Below are 17083 nucleotides of genomic sequence, written 5' to 3' on the forward strand. Positions count from 1 at the left end.
TAAAAGACTGTTAATTATCAAACCCTTTGGGAGCGAGCTTGGAGCGGTCATCGACCAATGAGCCAGCTCGGCTCCCTTTGGAATCCCGCGTCAATTAATTACGCAAAAGCAACTCGCGAGAACGTTGGCACACGGCATTTTCACATACAGCTTCAAACTGAAAAAATCCACGCCAGCCAAGATATATTTTAACGATGTTTAAAGCTCTATAGGCGCGAAATTTAAAGTATATACGTTACCTTATACAATTTGTACCGAAGTTCTTTTGTTCGGTTGAACCGATACATTGCACGCGCGGTCATGGTATCCGAAATTGCCTCCATGGAAGGAGTGTTCCAACAGATGGTTTCTTGTGAAAAATTGAGAATTTATTAAAGTTACATATGTTTCTTAAGCGAGACATATAGCTAAATAATCTAGACCAACATCTTAAAAATCTCAATGATCTTCTACTGCCCTGATAATTACATTTAGCAATTTAGCGATCCGGTATTGGCGATTCGGGCCCGCCATCACTTTTTCGGTGCGTTGGCGTGTTTGAACGTTCCCGGGGTGCGGCGAGTAGTCCGGCAAAAAGTCACGAGGCCTCCAATCGAATTGGTTACTCTTATTGTAGACACAACGAAGTCCTTTCATTTATCATCACCCGATCCACTTTCAACATGCGCTTGGTGGTGTCGCTTCTTGTTTGTTCCCTCCTTTTGGCAGGAACAAGTGCTGCGGTCCCTACCGAAGTCGAAGCTCGACGCCGTAGACTGAAGCAAAAGGCAGAACAGGATAAGATTGCTGGTGATCCCCGTGGAGCGATTCGTCAGAGCCGCATTATTGAAAGCCAGCGTATCGATGAGATCGAAGGGGTTACGGTCCGCGCTGACTACGATCGTAATCGTAGACTGGTGGATGTCAAAGCCGGAAACTTTTACCCGGAAGACGTGCAAGCAAAGCGAACCTTGAAGGTCAACAAAGACGACCTTCAGTTTTGGGAGCGATTGTTGCAGGTAGACGCGAATCCGGGTACCAGCTTGAGCGTTGCCACTGCACCTCCGTCGCCTGCTCCCGTTGCTAGCCCCATCCCGCCTTCCGTGCCTGCTCCTATTCCAGCGCCCACCGGACCGAACGCACCTCCGATTGGTGGGCTACCGTTACCGACCTCCGAGGTCGTCACCCCTACCGCAGCTCCCGTTATGCCTCCCACCGTGGCACCCACGCTAGCACCCACTCCCGCACCCGTTCCCAGTAACCCCAACGCACCTCCGATTGCGGGAATTCCCGTCAATACCGCTGCACCCGCGGGCGTGACCTCTCCCACGAGTGCCGGCGCGATTGCTCCCACCGCTGCTCCCGTTTCCGCTCCTGCCGGTGCGTTGGAATTGCCTACCGCCGCACCGACCGTGGCGGCGGCACCCGTCGCTTCCCCTACCGCGGTAACGACCCCGTCGGCCACTCCCACGTCGGTGGCACCCGTGGCCACTCCCACGTCGGTAGCACCCGTGGCCACTCCCACGTCGGTAGCACCCGTGGCCACTCCCACGGCATCGCCGGTGGCTGTTGCACCGGCGCCAGCAGCACCCGCGTCTCGCGTAGAGCAAGTGGTCCTCTCGGTTGCCTTGTCCAACGGAGCTGAATTTGTCAACCCGGAATCGTATCAGTCGAAAGCACTGGCTTGGCTGGAGGGCTCCAATACGGACGGATTGAGTGACCAGCGTATCATCCAACGCTATTCCCTCGGATGCATCTTCTTCGCAACCAACGGTGTCCGTACCCAGTTTACAGACCAGGCGTTTGGAGAAAATGTCATTCTCAACTGGCAAAATGTATCGGGATGGGCTACCAATACGAACGAATGTGAATGGAAGGGAATCGGATGTGATAGTACCAACTCTGTCAACCTTCTTGATTTGGTATGTATATGGAGTGCTCTGTATCAAAGTGTGATTCTACGCATCAACTCATCCTTTCGTTTCTAATTTTTGATTCACAGTTCAGCAACCGCTTGACCGGCGAATTCCCCCCTGAGCTTACACTGCTAAGCCGTTCACTTGTTGTTTTTGATGTGGGTCTCAACTTCTTTTTTGCGGAGGGTAACAACTTCAACACGGTTCTCGGTAGCTTGTCGCTCCTTACGGATCTTCGATTCGACCGGACCAACATGATCAATAACGAAGGCATTCCGACAGAGATCGGTCTTCTCAAGAATCTTGAAATCTTTAACTGTGCTTCTACTTTGTACCGTGGTGCCTTGAACGCTGCCGCGTTTCAACCTGATCAGACACGTTGGAGTAAGTTTAAATGCATTGTGTGGAGAATTACGTTTTTTTTAAAATCTGATCCAACCTCATGATTTTGTTTGTATGATCCGCAGCTTATATGGAAATTGAATCCAATGCCTTCAATTCGTCCTTGCCCTCCTCCATTGGCAACCTTCCCGCGTTGGAGCAGCTCTTCGCTCGAGACAGCTTTATTGAAGGCACTATCGATACGCTTGTGAACATGAGAAACGCCCGTAAGTCGCATTCTTATTTGTTTGATCAGCATCAAGAACCACATCCGTCACTTACAACACCCTCCTTTCATTATCAGTGGTAATTTGGGTTGACCAGAATCCTGGATTAGGTGGAACTATCCCTATCCAGTTTGGATCTTTCTCTAATCTACGGAGCTTATCCTTGACCGAGTGCGCTTTTACAGGCACACTGCCCCCTCAACTAGGCAATTTGGGTAATGATTTTTGTAAGTATTGTTAGAGAGAATCGAGAAACGTGCTACGCCCGACCTCAAAACTTACCGACTTTCTTCCCGAATTTAGCTCAATTCTTTATCTACAGAAACCAAATGACTGGAGGCGTTCCTGATTCGTGGGCAAACTTAGGCGGTCTCGAATTTCTTGAACTTTGGGAGAACGACTTCACCGTACAGATCCCTGCCGGGGTATGCGCTTTGACCTTCTCTAGCCTCGAGCGTTTGATTGCGGACTGTTCAATCTGCCCGACAACTCCTTGCTGTGACTCATGCGTTGAAGATGTCTAGACGATTATTCCTTTCGAACGGTGTAGGGTCTACTTTGCGGATCAACGAGTATTCGATATTCATAAATAACGTTTCATTTTATAATGACAAAATCCAAGTTTCCTTTGTTTATCATGGATCTAAACTTTTGACTGAGCGTCATCATAGTCAATAAGAAAGGATATGGCAGCCTTGATTTCACGCAAAGCAATATATGAAGCCTCTTTTCTTGCCATAGTTTTTAACGTCCGACCTGTGCAGTTGCACGAATTGGCATTGCTGTCATTGTCGAAGGTGAGGCAGGTATCGTATAGATCCAGCTTGCGGAAGCCTGGTACAAGCTGATCCGTCCTGTTTATCCGCTCTCCGGGCAGTACAAAGCCCGCCGCACGTTTGCGAGGTGACCGTTCCTGCCTTTTCTCAAACAGCATAGACTGCTGAACGGCCTTTCCAAGAAACGAGATGCTTTCGGGCTCAGTTGCCTTTGTCGTTTGACCGGACACCATGCGTCGACCGAAGACGCTGTTTTCTATCCCCTCATCTTCCTTTCGCACATATCGTTCTTGGTCTTCTTTAGCACCCATTTCTCTTTCAAACTTTTGCCACTCTTTGGACTCTGCTGAAATGACAGCTTTCTTCATGGACTCGAAATTGTAATGCTGCTCAATCTCGTCACACTTCGTCTCAATCGCGGCAACTGCAGAAAGCCAGCTTTCACCAAAATTGACACCCTCGCACTGCTTCAATGCCACGAGTGCGTCATATTCTCGGAAAAGCAACGAACCCAGAGCAGTAGTGCGTTTTTTCATTGGGACAACATAGAAAGGCGTTGTTTCTTTGATTTGCGGGTGCACAGAAGCGTATTTTCGACTGGAAGTGGGAAGGGATGAAGTTCCGTCGTGTTGAACTCCTCCAGTACTTTGTCTATCAAAGCATGCTGCGTTCCTGTGTGCGGCGGTAGCGTAGTCCACAGAAACTTGTTCCATTCTCTCGCTGCAAATAAATGGTGAGAAATGAAGAATCAAATTTTATTGTACGTGGAAAATGTAATCAAACTTACAAAGTGTCGAGTAGATCACCAGGTTCCGAAAGAAAAAGCTGTAAGCTCAAGATATCACGGCTGTCCATCAGCTTTGTTTTTTCAGAACGAGGCAATCCAAAACGAGCCAGGTGGACGCACAGATCATTTTCGTTGTAAAATGAATTTATACCAAGTATTTCCTGACCCTTTTTCACCTCAGGGAGAACGTACAAATCTTGAGGGTTGAAGCAACGCAAGCAACAACCAAGGCGATACAGTAACTGCATTGCTCGGTGGGGTGTGATAAGGTCGTATGTGTTCAACTCTCGAGAAAAACAGCTAACATCCACAATGTCATACCGGACCCATCTCTCCACCAGTGCCTTTTCCCATTTGTCCCATTTATTACAATCCCCGCCCACGCCGAAGGCACAAAGGTGCTTACGGAAAGCCATTTCGCTATCGAACCATTCAAGGCCGTACACTCGCTGTCGGCCGCAGCTCGTCGGTCGAGCGAAAAATTTCGAAGCGAATGTATATCCGGCCTTCATCAGAATCAACTTAACATCTTCAAACGTTGGTATCGTAAGCGCTTCACCTGTGTCATTCGGTTTCGTTAGCGACTGCCCAACACGCGTTTTGTGGCAAAATGGTGGGACAGTAATACACTGTTTTGTTCGATGCCGACGCTTTGGCTGGGAGATTTCGTTGATCGGACTATCCATCGTAATTGTATCTGAAACATTCTTTAAAACAGGGACACAGTCTTCTAGACGTGTGCGAGCAGTTCGTCGTAGGCTAACTCGACGAGGATGAGTATCACCAGTAGCTACGGCTTGATCCTCTTCAGGTGAATATTGGTGCTTTGTCTTTCCACCAGAGTGCTCCGATCGGGATCGTCGGTGGCTATTTCGCAGATGAGCGGTACGCCCAGCTGCCGCGGTATGCCGAGTCCTTCCTTTTTGTCCATTCGTAGAACAACTTTTTGATGTGAGTTTCGCTTCATTGATATGTGCTGATTCGAGGTCGACATACTCCGGTACATCCTTGGTGGAGCGTCCTGATGTACTGCTTGTGGACGAGGGTAATTCATGTGCAATACGCAATGACCCACCGGCAACTCGATCACTGTTTCGACGGCTATTTGTCCGTCGCATCTTTCCCCCACTTTCACGTTGGCTATTTTTGAGTGAGTCTTTTGGAGTTGTCGAGTCGCTAGAGATTTCAGCCGAACCCTTTGTATCCAGCTCCGCGCTGTTTTCGAGAGATCGTTGGAATTCTGCTCCCATCATGCCGTGACTTTCGGAGGTAGAAGTGTTCTCTTTAGTAGGCCTCGTCGGCTTCTGCGCCACTCCCATTGACTCTGGCATCGTATTAAGGTTCGATCGCGTGTGGGTCTCCTTCGAAACTGAGCTAGATGGACCGCCCCCAGCATGTGCTGCGGGAACGGCTACCTTTGATGCGGTGGCCGGCGATTTGGCAAATACTTGCCATAGACCACCCGGTGAGACGGCGCGCTGCAATGTGGACGAGAAAGAATGCCATTGGCGTCGTAGCTTGTTCGGTGGCAGTGTCCGTATTGATAGGGTCGTCGTTGAGGAGATCCAGGATTCCAAAACGCTCACCGGTGAGGCCACACGCTTGCGCTTGTGTGACCGAGCGGGGTGGTAATGGGACCTTGTGGACGCCAAAGGCGTAGAAGAGGTTTCAGTTGTGATTTTCGTGGGAGTTGGCGTAGGTGTTCCGGTTAACGGCCGGTCTGGCTGTTGCTGCTGTTGGTCTGCTGGTTTCACAGTTATGGAGTGGACGTGGTTTTGGATGCTGTGACGATGACGCTGTTCGCGGACGCGACTCCAAGTTTGACGAAATTCGCGGGTGGACGGTGGCAGCACCATACCGTAACGTTTTTGGAATACTGCCTGCAGTCGTACCAAGGAAACACCACCGTTCCGACCACATTCGGCGGATAAAATGGGGCAAGTACGGACAATACGACACCAAAAGTCGACGTCCGTCCAAAGTGTAATTGTACCACCATCGGAGCCCTCGACCGCCAGCCTACTCCGGTCGGAGAAAATTGTCGTAATGATGTTCGTACCAGGACCGGAGCACGTGTGCGGCTGCCAATCGACAATTTCTTGGCATTCGGTACGGTGTCGGCGAATGGGCCGAGATTCCACACAAAAGCCGCAGTCGTTTTGTGGACACGTGGCCATGATTGCACGGACTCGTGCGGTACTCTGTGCCGTTCCGGCGGTGCTCTTACAATGATGTGTCGACGAAGACAGGGATCCGTGTTCCGGCATTGCAATTTCCAATGGGGTACGATGATACAGTGCCAATGCTTCGAGACGGAACCGCAATGCGTCACACGCCGTTGGAAAAGGAACATCGTCATTATCTCCGCGCGAACAAGTAACAGTACTACCCACAAGCGGGTAGCAGGATAAATCTTCCGGCTTTCGGTGCAACCCTAGTAAGGTACGCAGAGCGGAATCCTGGGCGTCGGGTGATTGCCGTGGGAATTGTTCTCGTTGTTTTCCGCGTTCACCGTCGATGCCACGATGGGAGCGGATTGGTATGCGTCGCACCTTGACCATTATAGATTTGTCTGACGTAGGCTCTCACACACACGTACCACGCGTAATATTCCCGAGACGCGCGTGTTGCCGTCGGGAGACGACCGATGCAGGATTGGTATCAACAACGCCTTTGGTTTGAAACAAAGACACGGAGGTTGTGTGGCTGTGGCTGCGGCTGACAACAATCACTGCAGCTATGTATCTCTTCTGCGTCGCACCGCTTTCCGTGTTTTGTAAAAGGATATCCTTTCCACAGTGCTGGTGTTTTTCTTGATTCCAACACAAGTATGTTGGTATATCGGCAGTCCCGATGGATGGTACGGTCCCCGTTCCGTCAACCAAGCTTTGGTCCATTTTCTCGCAGCGCGGGATGCCATGCGGTTTTGGGATTTCACGGACGGGGTGTCGAGAAGCCCTTCCTAAACCGAGGTGGGGTTGTGTTGCTATGTTGTCTGTTCGTCTATTAGCCCAATTCTCGTTGAAGTCTTTCCCGGCCTTGCGTGCTTGCACGACTTGACGAACAGAAAGTGGAATTGGACGACAGGATTCACATACAATTCAATCGGGACAGATATGCCCTCGAGTCCACTGGATGTATGTGCCAAAAGACTTTCCTGGGTGTGTGTGCTCTCTTTAGCGGGATTCCCTAATTCCCTAACGGTATCGATCGATGGATCGACGGACGGATGAATGAATAATGAATGACAGTGAATAACCTGATGTATCTGTGAATTCTGTTCAGTGTCACTTTCACACTACCCATTCGACCTGCAGGCGTGTGGTGATATTGGAGGCCTTCTGCCGACTGCCTGGTTAAAAGAGACATACGGCACCGCATACAATTCCCTTTGCCGTTGTGCCAAACCATGATCCCCATGGATCCTTCACGATATTATGTACTGGTCGAGTTTGCCGTCCGCCATTTGGACTTTTTAGCGGCCGAACTGGCCTCGGTTTTGCGTCTGCACGGTATCACGTACGGAAGTCCGGATTGCCGTGTCGAGACGTTGCCCCAGCTCGGACCGCATCCTACCAACAGTACTGCGATAGAGAATTGCAGTCATGTTGACCACAAGAACACTGTGCAAGATCAACAACGACGGAACGAAAAACGGCAACGGCCGTTTTGTATACTATCCTTTCCCTTTGACGCACCCTGTGTTCCGCGTCTGGAAATGCTTGCCGACGAAGTGGACTCTGCCAAAAACCTAGCAACATCGTCAAAATCACAGACTTCATCCGAAACCATTGGGAACATTATTTTATCTCGCTGTGTTTTGGTGCGTAGTGTCATGGAATTGTGGGGCTATGGACCGAGCTTGGACGATTGCGTCGAGCAGGTTCGGCAGTGGACCGACGTAAGCAGTGGCAGTACTACTGCAAGCACCCTCACCACTACCAATTGTCAACACTCTTATCAAAAACTTGTACGGGACCATGGTCGTAGTTGGAAACTTACCGTGCATACGCTAGGCTGCACGTATAGCCGAGAGGTGCAAGAAGCCATGAGGTCGCGGTTCCAATTTCTGGCCTTGCCCGGGCCAGTGCAAATGAATGATCCGACCGATGAATACGTACTGATTCGGGAGACCGAACTGGACGACCACGGGAGTCCACTGCCGGGAGGAAGCATCGATAGTGCTGCATCCGGTACGAATCCACCACGGACTCGGTATAAGCCAAACGATTCGGTGTCTTGCTGCTACTTTGGACGCGCACTGGGCGGCACACGACAAACGAAACACCGCGGCGATGTGAGTCGATTCAGTTTGAAATCACGGGCCTATTTAGGACCAACCAGTATGGATGCTGAGCTATCCTTCGTCATGGCCAATTTGGCTGGTGTAGGCCAGTCTTCCGTTGTATTGGATCCATTTGTTGGAACGGGTTCAATCTTGGTCAGTTGCGCCGCCCGTGGAGCATACTGTGTTGGTACTGACATTGACATTCGCGTATTGCGGGGTAAAGGTGAAAATTCCAACGTGGTGAGCAATTTTCGTCAATTTGATCTACCGCGCCCAGAACTGATCCGATCCGACAACGCCATCTACCAACGTCACTTTCGACGTACACACATACCCATGTACAACGCCATTGTGACGGATCCACCATACGGGATCCGGGCTGGGGCGCGGAAGAGCGGTTCTAGATTGGATCAACCTCGACCAGTGCTGGAGTCAAACCGACACAATCACATTGCCCAGACAAAGCCCTACGTCGTTTCCGATGTAATGGTAGATTTGCTGGACGTGGCTGCCCGGACGCTTGTTCTAGGTGGACGACTTGTGTACGTGATTCCTTCTTTTCGAGATTTTGAGCCGGAAAGTGATTTACCACGCCACGAATGCTTAAAAACCGTACACATTTGTTATCAGCCTTTGTCGGCTGAGTTGGGTCGTCGCGTTGTAGTCATGCAAAAGCAAAGTGAGTATGATCCAACTCAGCGAAAAACCTACCTAGCGAAGAGTTGGAAAAACGGTGCGAAATCAGCAGAGAGGTGCGCGAACATTCGCGACAAAATTATGGAAGCCGCCAAGCTGAAACCTAACTACCAAGAACGAGCCGCTGTCAGGAAACAAAAAAGGAAAATTCACAAGGAAGAAAAAAAACGAGTCAAGCTAGAAAAAGTAGAGATGTCCTAGAGAAACCTTGATCCATTTTCAAATGATAGGTGGCACAAATTCACAGTTTACAATGTATGGCATCCATTTAGACTTTTGCATATTTACAATCAAAATCCTTCGACTGTGAATACGGAATGCTGCAAGGCGGGTCAGCACAAATTATTTACAGTAATAGTAAATCTGAAACCGAGCACAGTATAGCCAATTCTTAGGAGTATTGTTTTTGCAGTTAGGCTGGTTCGCGATCAGTCCAGTCCGCGAATGCAACTGAAATTTAACTTATATAGACTTATACTAAAATATTTTGTCCCATTCGACCAACGTTCGAATTTTCCTTATAAATGATCGAAAAATATGTCATAAGTAGATTGGAATCGTCACAACGTGCTTTTGCAACTTGTTGTCAGTTATTATAGTATCACCGCCCTCCTCATTTCACTGCTCACTTTTTCAGTACTTATCTTTGACAGGCATATTTTGTCATCATTCGTCATTCTAGTTTGTTGTTGTTGTTGGAATTGCACCTTAACTTGGTTTGGGAATTCGTTCGAGAAAAAAAGATATTCAAAAAATGCGATTTGCCGGTACTTTAACAATAGCTTGCAGCATCTTTGTTGCAGCGGCATCCCACGAATCTGATGCGCAAGTGCGTACTTTAAAGCAAAGGATCGAGGAAGAGAGGCTGGCGCGAAGTCCTCGCGGTGATAGACGACGACAGCGTATGCACGAAAGTCGACGTCTCGCTCTTGAACAAGACGTGCATATTCATCCAGATTATGACAAACGACGAAAGGCGTACGACGTAGGCTCCGGAATATTTTCCCCTCAGGACAGCACATCGAAGCCGGCTGAAATTGGTACCAGCGAAGATATGCAATTTTGGGGAAGACTGCTGCAGATCGATTCCGACATTTCGATGAGCATCGCACCCAGTCCAAGCCCCTTGGCGTCACCGATAGCCTCTCCTTCAGGTAGCTTGGCGACTCCAACCATGATGCCGCAAAAAGACCCTGCAACGGATAGTCCTATACTTAGTCCAACGCCCCTACCGACAAGATTCGCAACTAGTATGCCACAAGGAGTATCAATGACTGTACCCCCGACTCTTCTCCCAACTTCCACGCCACAAGAAGGGTCCCCGACTGTACGCCCGACTCGTCTCCCAACTTCCACGCCACAAGAAGGGTCTCCGCCTGTACGCCCCACTCCTATGCCACAAGTAGTGTCTACCACTTCAGCGCCGACTCGTCGCCCAACTTTTATGCCCACCTCGTCGCCATCAGCGGCTCCTACGCAAAGCCCATCTCGAAACCCAACCCCTGCTCCGACGCCGTCTAGGGTGGAGCAAATCGTGCTTTCCGTGGCCTTGCTTGGAGGTGCTGAGTTCCTTGATACAAATTCGTATCAGTCCAGAGCACTGTCCTGGTTAGATAGATTTTCGGATACTTCAGGATTGAGTGATGCCAGAATTGTTCAACGTTATTCGCTGGCCTGCATTTTCTATGCCACAAACGCCGTCCGTACGGTTTTCACCGATATGGCATTTGATTCATCTCAACCTCTTCCTCAGTGGCAGAATCGGGAAAATTGGCTTACGGATACAAACGAGTGCAACTGGTATGCCATAGAGCAATGCGATTCAAGCAACATGGTCGTGGAACTAGATCTGGTAAGAAAATCATTTTACATGGCCCTACATTCACCTTTCCTGTGCTTATTCTAATCGTTGTCTCAATCTCCGTGTAGTTCAGCAATTTACTGACGGGAGAATTCCCACCTGAAATAGTTTTACTTAAAGCAAGCATCGAAGTCCTTGACCTCGGACGAAACTTATTCTTCACGGAAGGAGTAAATTTCAACACAGTCCTTGGACAACTGACGAAACTAAAATTCCTTTTGTTTGATCAAACGAATATGATCAATTTAAATGGAATCCCGACTGAGATTGGAAATTTGAAAAGCTTGGAGTCCTTCAATTGCGTCGCAACGAGATATGGAGGCGCTTTAAACGGCGATGCATTTCAGCCGGACCAGATCAATTGGAGTAAGTGAAATTTCGCTTTTCTCGATAGCACAGGCTTCCCACAACTGACAACTTGTTTTTGTTAATACCATCAGCGATATTGGAAATAGAAGAGAACGCTTTCAACTCAGCCATTCCTTCCGCAATCGCCAACCTTCCTGCCTTGGAACAGTTTTTTGGAAGAGACTGCGGCTTGCAAGGCACACTGGAACCTCTCCGGAATATGGACAATGCAGGTGAGTTAAGCCATTGCCTCTTGTTGTGACACCAATTTTCAGCACACTCCACAATGGACTTACACGCGGCTCATCCCATCATGTAGTTGTTCTGTGGGTTGATATGAATCCTCTTTTAGGGGGCCCAATTCCAACTGAATTTGGTAATTTTCAGCAATTGCGGAGTTTATCTCTAACAGAGTGCGATTTCACCGGTACATTTCCAAGTGAGCTGGGCACTGTGAGCTCTTTGTGTAAGTCTCAACTGGTGCTCGAAGGAATCCTTTCGCGCGTGATAGCTTACCCTACTTGCACACTTGGTTTTCAGCGCAATTGTTTTTGTTTCGAAACAGACTTGATGGAACGATACCAAGCGAACTGGCGGAGCTTCAAGATCTATCAATCCTGGAAATTTGGGAAAACAATTTCACTGGCATCATCCCTCCTCTTGTTTGCCAGTTGACCTTTTCGGACCTAACTCGTTTGATTGCCGATTGTGAAAACTGCCCAACAGCAGGTTTCTGCTGTGATTCGTGTGTAGGCTAATTTTTATTTAAAGAAGATGTGGTTGTTACGTGGACTTCGCCTGAAGTAAATCTGACAAACCCATTCATCTCTTTTCGGCAGTTTTTGTCCTAAAAGCTGTCGATCAATGTAAGAGATATCGATCCAAATCGAAGCCATTTGCGTTCGCTATATATCTCGCTTCTCCTTCCGTTGTGGAGCATACAAATCGAGGCTCAACCATTTGGGCATGATCATAGGGAGATCGTGCCGGCTGCTCAAGGATGGCATTCATTTCTTTCAAATGAGACGTGGCCATTACCAAGGACAAAGTACCCAGCGCATTTGAGCTTTCCTCGGCATCAAAGCCAGATAAAGCCTGGTGAAGACTTTCACAATTTAACCCCAGCAAACTTACGAATATACTTAACAGCCGCTCCTGCGGAAAGGACCTCAGTCGCACGTTGTTGCACTGTTGACTGGACGAGCCAAATGCCAAGTCTTCAGCGTTAGCATTTTCAGTAGTCGCTTTCTTACGACGGCGTCCATTTCGCTCAACACTGAACACGTGTCTGTCACGATCAGGGCGATTGGTTTGGCAAATAAACCCCGACAGAAGAAGATACCTCGCGGCGAGGGGCATGTCATAGACATTTTCTCCCAACGACCCTGTTCTAGATTCCAAAGAGTTTCTGCCTGGAGCAAGGTCATATTCAACGCCTTCCATAAAATTTCGTGCATGAGCAAGAATAGCCGTTCCGAGGTAGTCAAGTACGCTAGAGTGAGAGCTTTGACAGCGCCATTCCTGGAGTTTTTCCTGGGACCCATGAATTTCCAGAAGCGTTCGTTCCAAATTTTCTGCTCGAAGAGGGTCAGTAAATTTTGGCCAGATCAGTCGTCCTACACGAACAAAGTCGGTTATGCACACGGTAGATTCATGAAGGAGTTGTACTAGCGTCCCGAGAAAGGCGTTGAATAGGGCCTTGCCAAACGAGGATTCGACTGGATCTTTACATTTTCCCGGTCCGCCTCCGACAATGTAGTATTGTAATTTGTGTGAAGACAAAATCTTTGAGGTTGTAAGGATTGCACGGTTCGTGATAACTGAGAGACGATCCAGTAGGACGACAACCAACTTACCTCTTTGAGTACTTGCTTTTTTTTGTAGGCAGGAAATTGGACGCGAACAAATTGCGCACTAGCTTTCAGGCCACCTATTGACCTCTGGAGTGAACTCACCATGTTCAAACCTAGAAGAATAGATGGTAAGATAACAAGTCACATGGGAAGCTTCATTACGGTACGTTCAACTTACGAGCATGTTCCAGTAGAATGCTACTTGAAATCAAAACGATAGTCAAATTGATATTGATGCACTTCGAAAGTTGCAAGAGCTGCCCCAGGAGATTGCTGCTTTTGGCAGAACTTTTACGCGGGGGCAGGTTCAAGGTCCGTTCGGCGGCATCCAAGACCAAAACTGCAGGCCGCCCGCGTAGCAGCGTCTTAAGTAATCGTCCAAACGTCAGCACCGTCGTATGAACGCCCTGAGATGTCTCCAGCGAGTTGCCACCATCATCTTTGATCTCGCTGTGCTTTCGGGAAACAAGGCGCTCTGTCCGCGACCGAACTCCACGGCTGCGATATTTTTCAACACGATCTTCGTCAAAATCATCTTCCATACCGACCGGCTTTGTTTGCTTTTCCGACAATTTTTCTACAAAGGACGCCCCGTAGGTGTTCAAATTTTTAGTGTGGTTCGAACGTGAAACTAGCAAATGATACGAAACCCTTCCACTTACTGTCATTTGTCCTTGATCGTCTCCGACTGCGAGTAGAGATGGCTCGAGTTGGGAACACCTGCTCCTCCCACTGCGCATATGCTGCTTGTAGAACCTGTTCCGCAGACTTTTCGTCAAGTGCTGCACAATCCACGTAAGCGGTGTACATGCAATTGGATAGCAGAGTAGACGTCTTCCGAATATACTTCAGGACATCTAGCACAATACTCGTCTTACCGGTGCCACTTGGCCCCGTGACGAGAATAGGAGCTGGAACAAAGCTAGGAACATCTACTCCAGAACCGTAACTCGCCAGGGGCCTAGATTTATGCGGGGCTGTTGCTGCCGCAGCCGACAAGAGGCCGACGAGTTTGCGAATCTGTCGTTGACGATGGGGATACATGGACTTCAAAGATTGGAGCGTATAGGCTGTTGTGGCGGTAGCATCGGAATGCGGTTCCGGGCCGTTATTCAAATGCTGGTTTCTGTGCCGCATGCGATCATGCAGCAGCATGCCGCGCTTGGTACTTGGTTGGATCTGCTCAGGCTCGGTGTCTCGTGGACGTTTTCGAGTCAACGATGGTTTGTCACGACGAGCCAATCCCAACATGACGAGGCGTTGCTGATTTCGCTCAATCCGACGTGCACGTCGTTCCAGATACGAGAGTTGTTCCTCTTGGTCTTCGGCTTCCGAGGAACTACTAGTACTGGTACTACCACCGCCCAAAGTAGCACCGTCATCATGTGGTGAACGCAGACTAGAAGAGCTTATGCCAGGACCCAGAAGAGCCCCACCTGGCTGGGAAGAAGTGGTTGTTGTACCGTGCAGTCCTAATCCTTCATGAATGTCCTTACCAAAGGCTCCTGTCCGCTTCAGTGAATCCTGGGTGGCGAAACTCAGAGCATCCTCATTTCTACCCTCATCGGTATCCACCATTTCCGGCAGACTATCGGCGACCACGTGCAATTGTTTACTCCTCGTGAACTTTCTACTCGAGAAACCCGCCTTTCCTTTTTTGCGTTGAGGTAAAGACGTTTGGACAGAGAGCAGCTTTTGGAATACGGTATGGCGCAACCCTCACTCCCACCATGGTCACTGTCAATTACTTTCTCAGAAGCACAGCTTCCCAATTGTAAAACTATCCCCAAAACTACCGTCCGTCGAAATTTGAGTCGGCCGATGTGGCCTACTCACGAGTGGAAATAGAAAAATGGATAATTGTAATGCAAATGTGACAATCAACGAATACCGGATACGAACGCAAACATCACATCCGGTCAAAAAGGATGGTGCGATTGTTCCCTCGATTCTTTTGTGTCGATCCACAGCGGAATCTTCGAAGGGGGAGGAGGAGAACAACTCTACGTATATCCTTGATTTGCTTCTATTGTTCTTTGTTTCCCGAATAGAATAGTGTACAACAATGAGAGATGGGGCAACGTTAATAGCGTTTCTATTCGCGAGCGTCTTCTCGGCAAGTACCATCTCGGCTTGGATTCCCCTGCGTATATGCACAAGATCTCGTGTCCGCAGTCGCAACGTCCTTGCGGCGTCGTCGGAATGGTCCGCCACGGACGATTGGAACAACCTTTCGTCCGAAAATCCGGACAATGGACGACAGGATTACGCCGTCGATCAGGATTTTGCACAGCGCGAGGCGATTAGGATGCAGAATTGGGATCTGGATAGCCTCGACCCAACGGCACTATCCCCGGAAGACGCTTGGTTGCAGGACGCGATTGAAACCGTTTTATTGGACAGCACGATTACTCCAGAGGAGCGCTTGGATACCCAAGACTTCTTGGAGGATATGGGTAGAGAAATAGCTTTACTCGTTCGTTGCAACCAAAGTCCGCAAGAAATGCTTATCGCTGCAGGTAAGGCCTTACCCATCTTGACGACCGAAGACAAGCACAACCCACGACAACTTGTGCGATTGGAACCCTCCAACCAGAACGAGGAGACGGAAGGGGAAGTCGTGGTTTGGGCCGCTACCGATTTCTTGAAAACCGCCACGCGTGTCATGTTCGAACAACACGCTCACAACGCGAAGACCGGCGCGGGGGACACGAAGGCCATTTTGGATCCGCGTGGCGTCGCATCGTGGATGAAAAAGAGCTTGCGGGAAGGCGCGATTGGACCGCACGATCCTCGTGTAATGTTCATCATCTCCAAGTTTGGAACCTACGGGACCGGAACCTTGCAGTACGAAGACTTTCTGAATCTCTACGTTTCCACCATTTGTGGAAGCTCCCCTAGTCGTTGGAAACAGCTCGAGTACCGTAGCGAGGAAATTGAAGCCGTCTGGCGAGATCTTCGCAATCACGACATTGTTTCTCCCGTGGAGCAGGAGCGGGTAGCCCTCTTGCAAAAAATGAAGGAGAAATACGAAGAGAGCTTTTCACACGTCACGGACGAGACATTGCTGGACGAGTGTGAGATTATTGACGATAAAGTCGCCTCATGGGAGGAGACTTCCCAGGGCCAATGGCGGCAGACTGGCAAAAGCAGCCACGAGCTAGTCGAATTGGCGTACGATGGCAAAACACCCCTGCGTCTCAAAGACGGTGAATTTGTCTTTATCGACGAGGATTCGTGTATTGGATGCAAGCAGTGCGCCTCGGCATCTCCAGCATCTTTTCATATGCTGGACGACGGTCGGGCCCGTACGTTTGCACAGCGCAATAGCCTTGATGTCAAGGCTGCTGTTGCGGTGTGCCCTGTCAGCTGCATGCACTATGTGGGTTTTGACCGTCTCAAAGAGTTAGAGACTTCGCGTGATTCGCCAGATGGCGATGGTCGGACGGATCACCGCCATTTTGGACAAAACCATCGAAACGGAGGCTATATTGCGAGAGCGCCGCTGCAGTAAGTTTTGTCATCGAACCTTAAATCTATTTTGATTATTTTTAAAATCTTACACCATTTCTTTTTATGATTGGTAGTTTGACGAGAAGAGACAGCGACGCTAACCACAAGAGCTCCTGGTATCATTACTTGGTGAACAAGTGCTATTGTAAGTGTCGAGTCCGACGGAAAATTGGACTTTCCCTTCAATACGTATTCTAACCCTTCTGTTGATATTGTCTACAACAGTATCATCCGATTGTCCTCAGAGGGGCTGTTTTGACTGTCCTCAATTTCGCACCCAGCCAGGTAGCAACCCGAGTTGCCAATCGAAAATGAAAGACGCACTGCACATCAAGGCGGAACATTTTATCCAAACCGGAGAAGCTAATCTTTACCGTAAATCGGCCGACCTCTGAAAATGAGAAAGATACTCAGCCGGAAACATATAGACGCTTTGTTTTGATTAGATGTAGGTATCT

At 49.0% G+C, this 17083-nt stretch overlaps 5 protein-coding genes across 5 annotated transcripts; 4 read left to right on the forward strand and 1 right to left on the reverse strand.

Annotated features, from left to right (window-relative positions):
- Positions 1-568: 568 nt before the first annotated feature.
- Positions 569-3139, forward strand: PHATRDRAFT_45679 (predicted protein). Its single transcript, XM_002179707.1, has 5 exons — positions 569-1901; positions 1982-2279; positions 2363-2503; positions 2581-2730; positions 2807-3139. Exons 1-5 carry the CDS (start codon positions 663-665, stop codon positions 3025-3027), a joined length of 2049 nt encoding a protein of 682 aa, XP_002179743.1. The 5' UTR covers positions 569-662; the 3' UTR covers positions 3028-3139.
- A 7-nt stretch (positions 3140-3146) lies between these two features.
- Positions 3147-6963, reverse strand: PHATRDRAFT_45680 (predicted protein; the record flags this gene model as incomplete). Its single annotated transcript, XM_002179903.1, has 3 exons — positions 3147-3999; positions 4067-6638; positions 6666-6963. The coding sequence occupies 3 exons, from the start codon at positions 6961-6963 to the stop codon at positions 3147-3149; spliced, it is 3723 nt and encodes a 1240-aa protein (XP_002179939.1).
- Positions 6964-7397: 434 nt separating this feature from the next.
- PHATRDRAFT_45681 (predicted protein) lies at positions 7398-9251 on the forward strand (the record flags this gene model as incomplete). Its single annotated transcript, XM_002179708.1, has 1 exon — positions 7398-9251. The coding sequence occupies exon 1, from the start codon at positions 7476-7478 to the stop codon at positions 9249-9251; it is 1776 nt and encodes a 591-aa protein (XP_002179744.1). The 5' UTR covers positions 7398-7475.
- A 452-nt stretch (positions 9252-9703) lies between these two features.
- Positions 9704-12568, forward strand: PHATRDRAFT_45682 (predicted protein). The gene is made up of 5 exons (XM_002179709.1): positions 9704-10902; positions 10980-11277; positions 11352-11492; positions 11579-11725; positions 11800-12568. Exons 1-5 carry the CDS (start codon positions 9805-9807, stop codon positions 12015-12017), a joined length of 1902 nt encoding a protein of 633 aa, XP_002179745.1. The 5' UTR covers positions 9704-9804; the 3' UTR covers positions 12018-12568.
- A 2517-nt stretch (positions 12569-15085) lies between these two features.
- PHATRDRAFT_45684 (predicted protein) lies at positions 15086-17072 on the forward strand. Its single transcript, XM_002179710.1, has 3 exons — positions 15086-16622; positions 16700-16770; positions 16851-17072. Exons 1-3 carry the CDS (start codon positions 15178-15180, stop codon positions 17018-17020), a joined length of 1686 nt encoding a protein of 561 aa, XP_002179746.1. The 5' UTR covers positions 15086-15177; the 3' UTR covers positions 17021-17072.
- The last annotated feature ends 11 nt before the right edge of the window (positions 17073-17083 follow it).

Source organism: Phaeodactylum tricornutum, chromosome 7, assembly GCF_000150955.2.
Source record: "Phaeodactylum tricornutum CCAP 1055/1 chromosome 7, whole genome shotgun sequence".
In the NCBI taxonomy this organism is placed as follows: Eukaryota; Bacillariophyta; class Bacillariophyceae; order Surirellales; family Neidiaceae; genus Phaeodactylum; species Phaeodactylum tricornutum.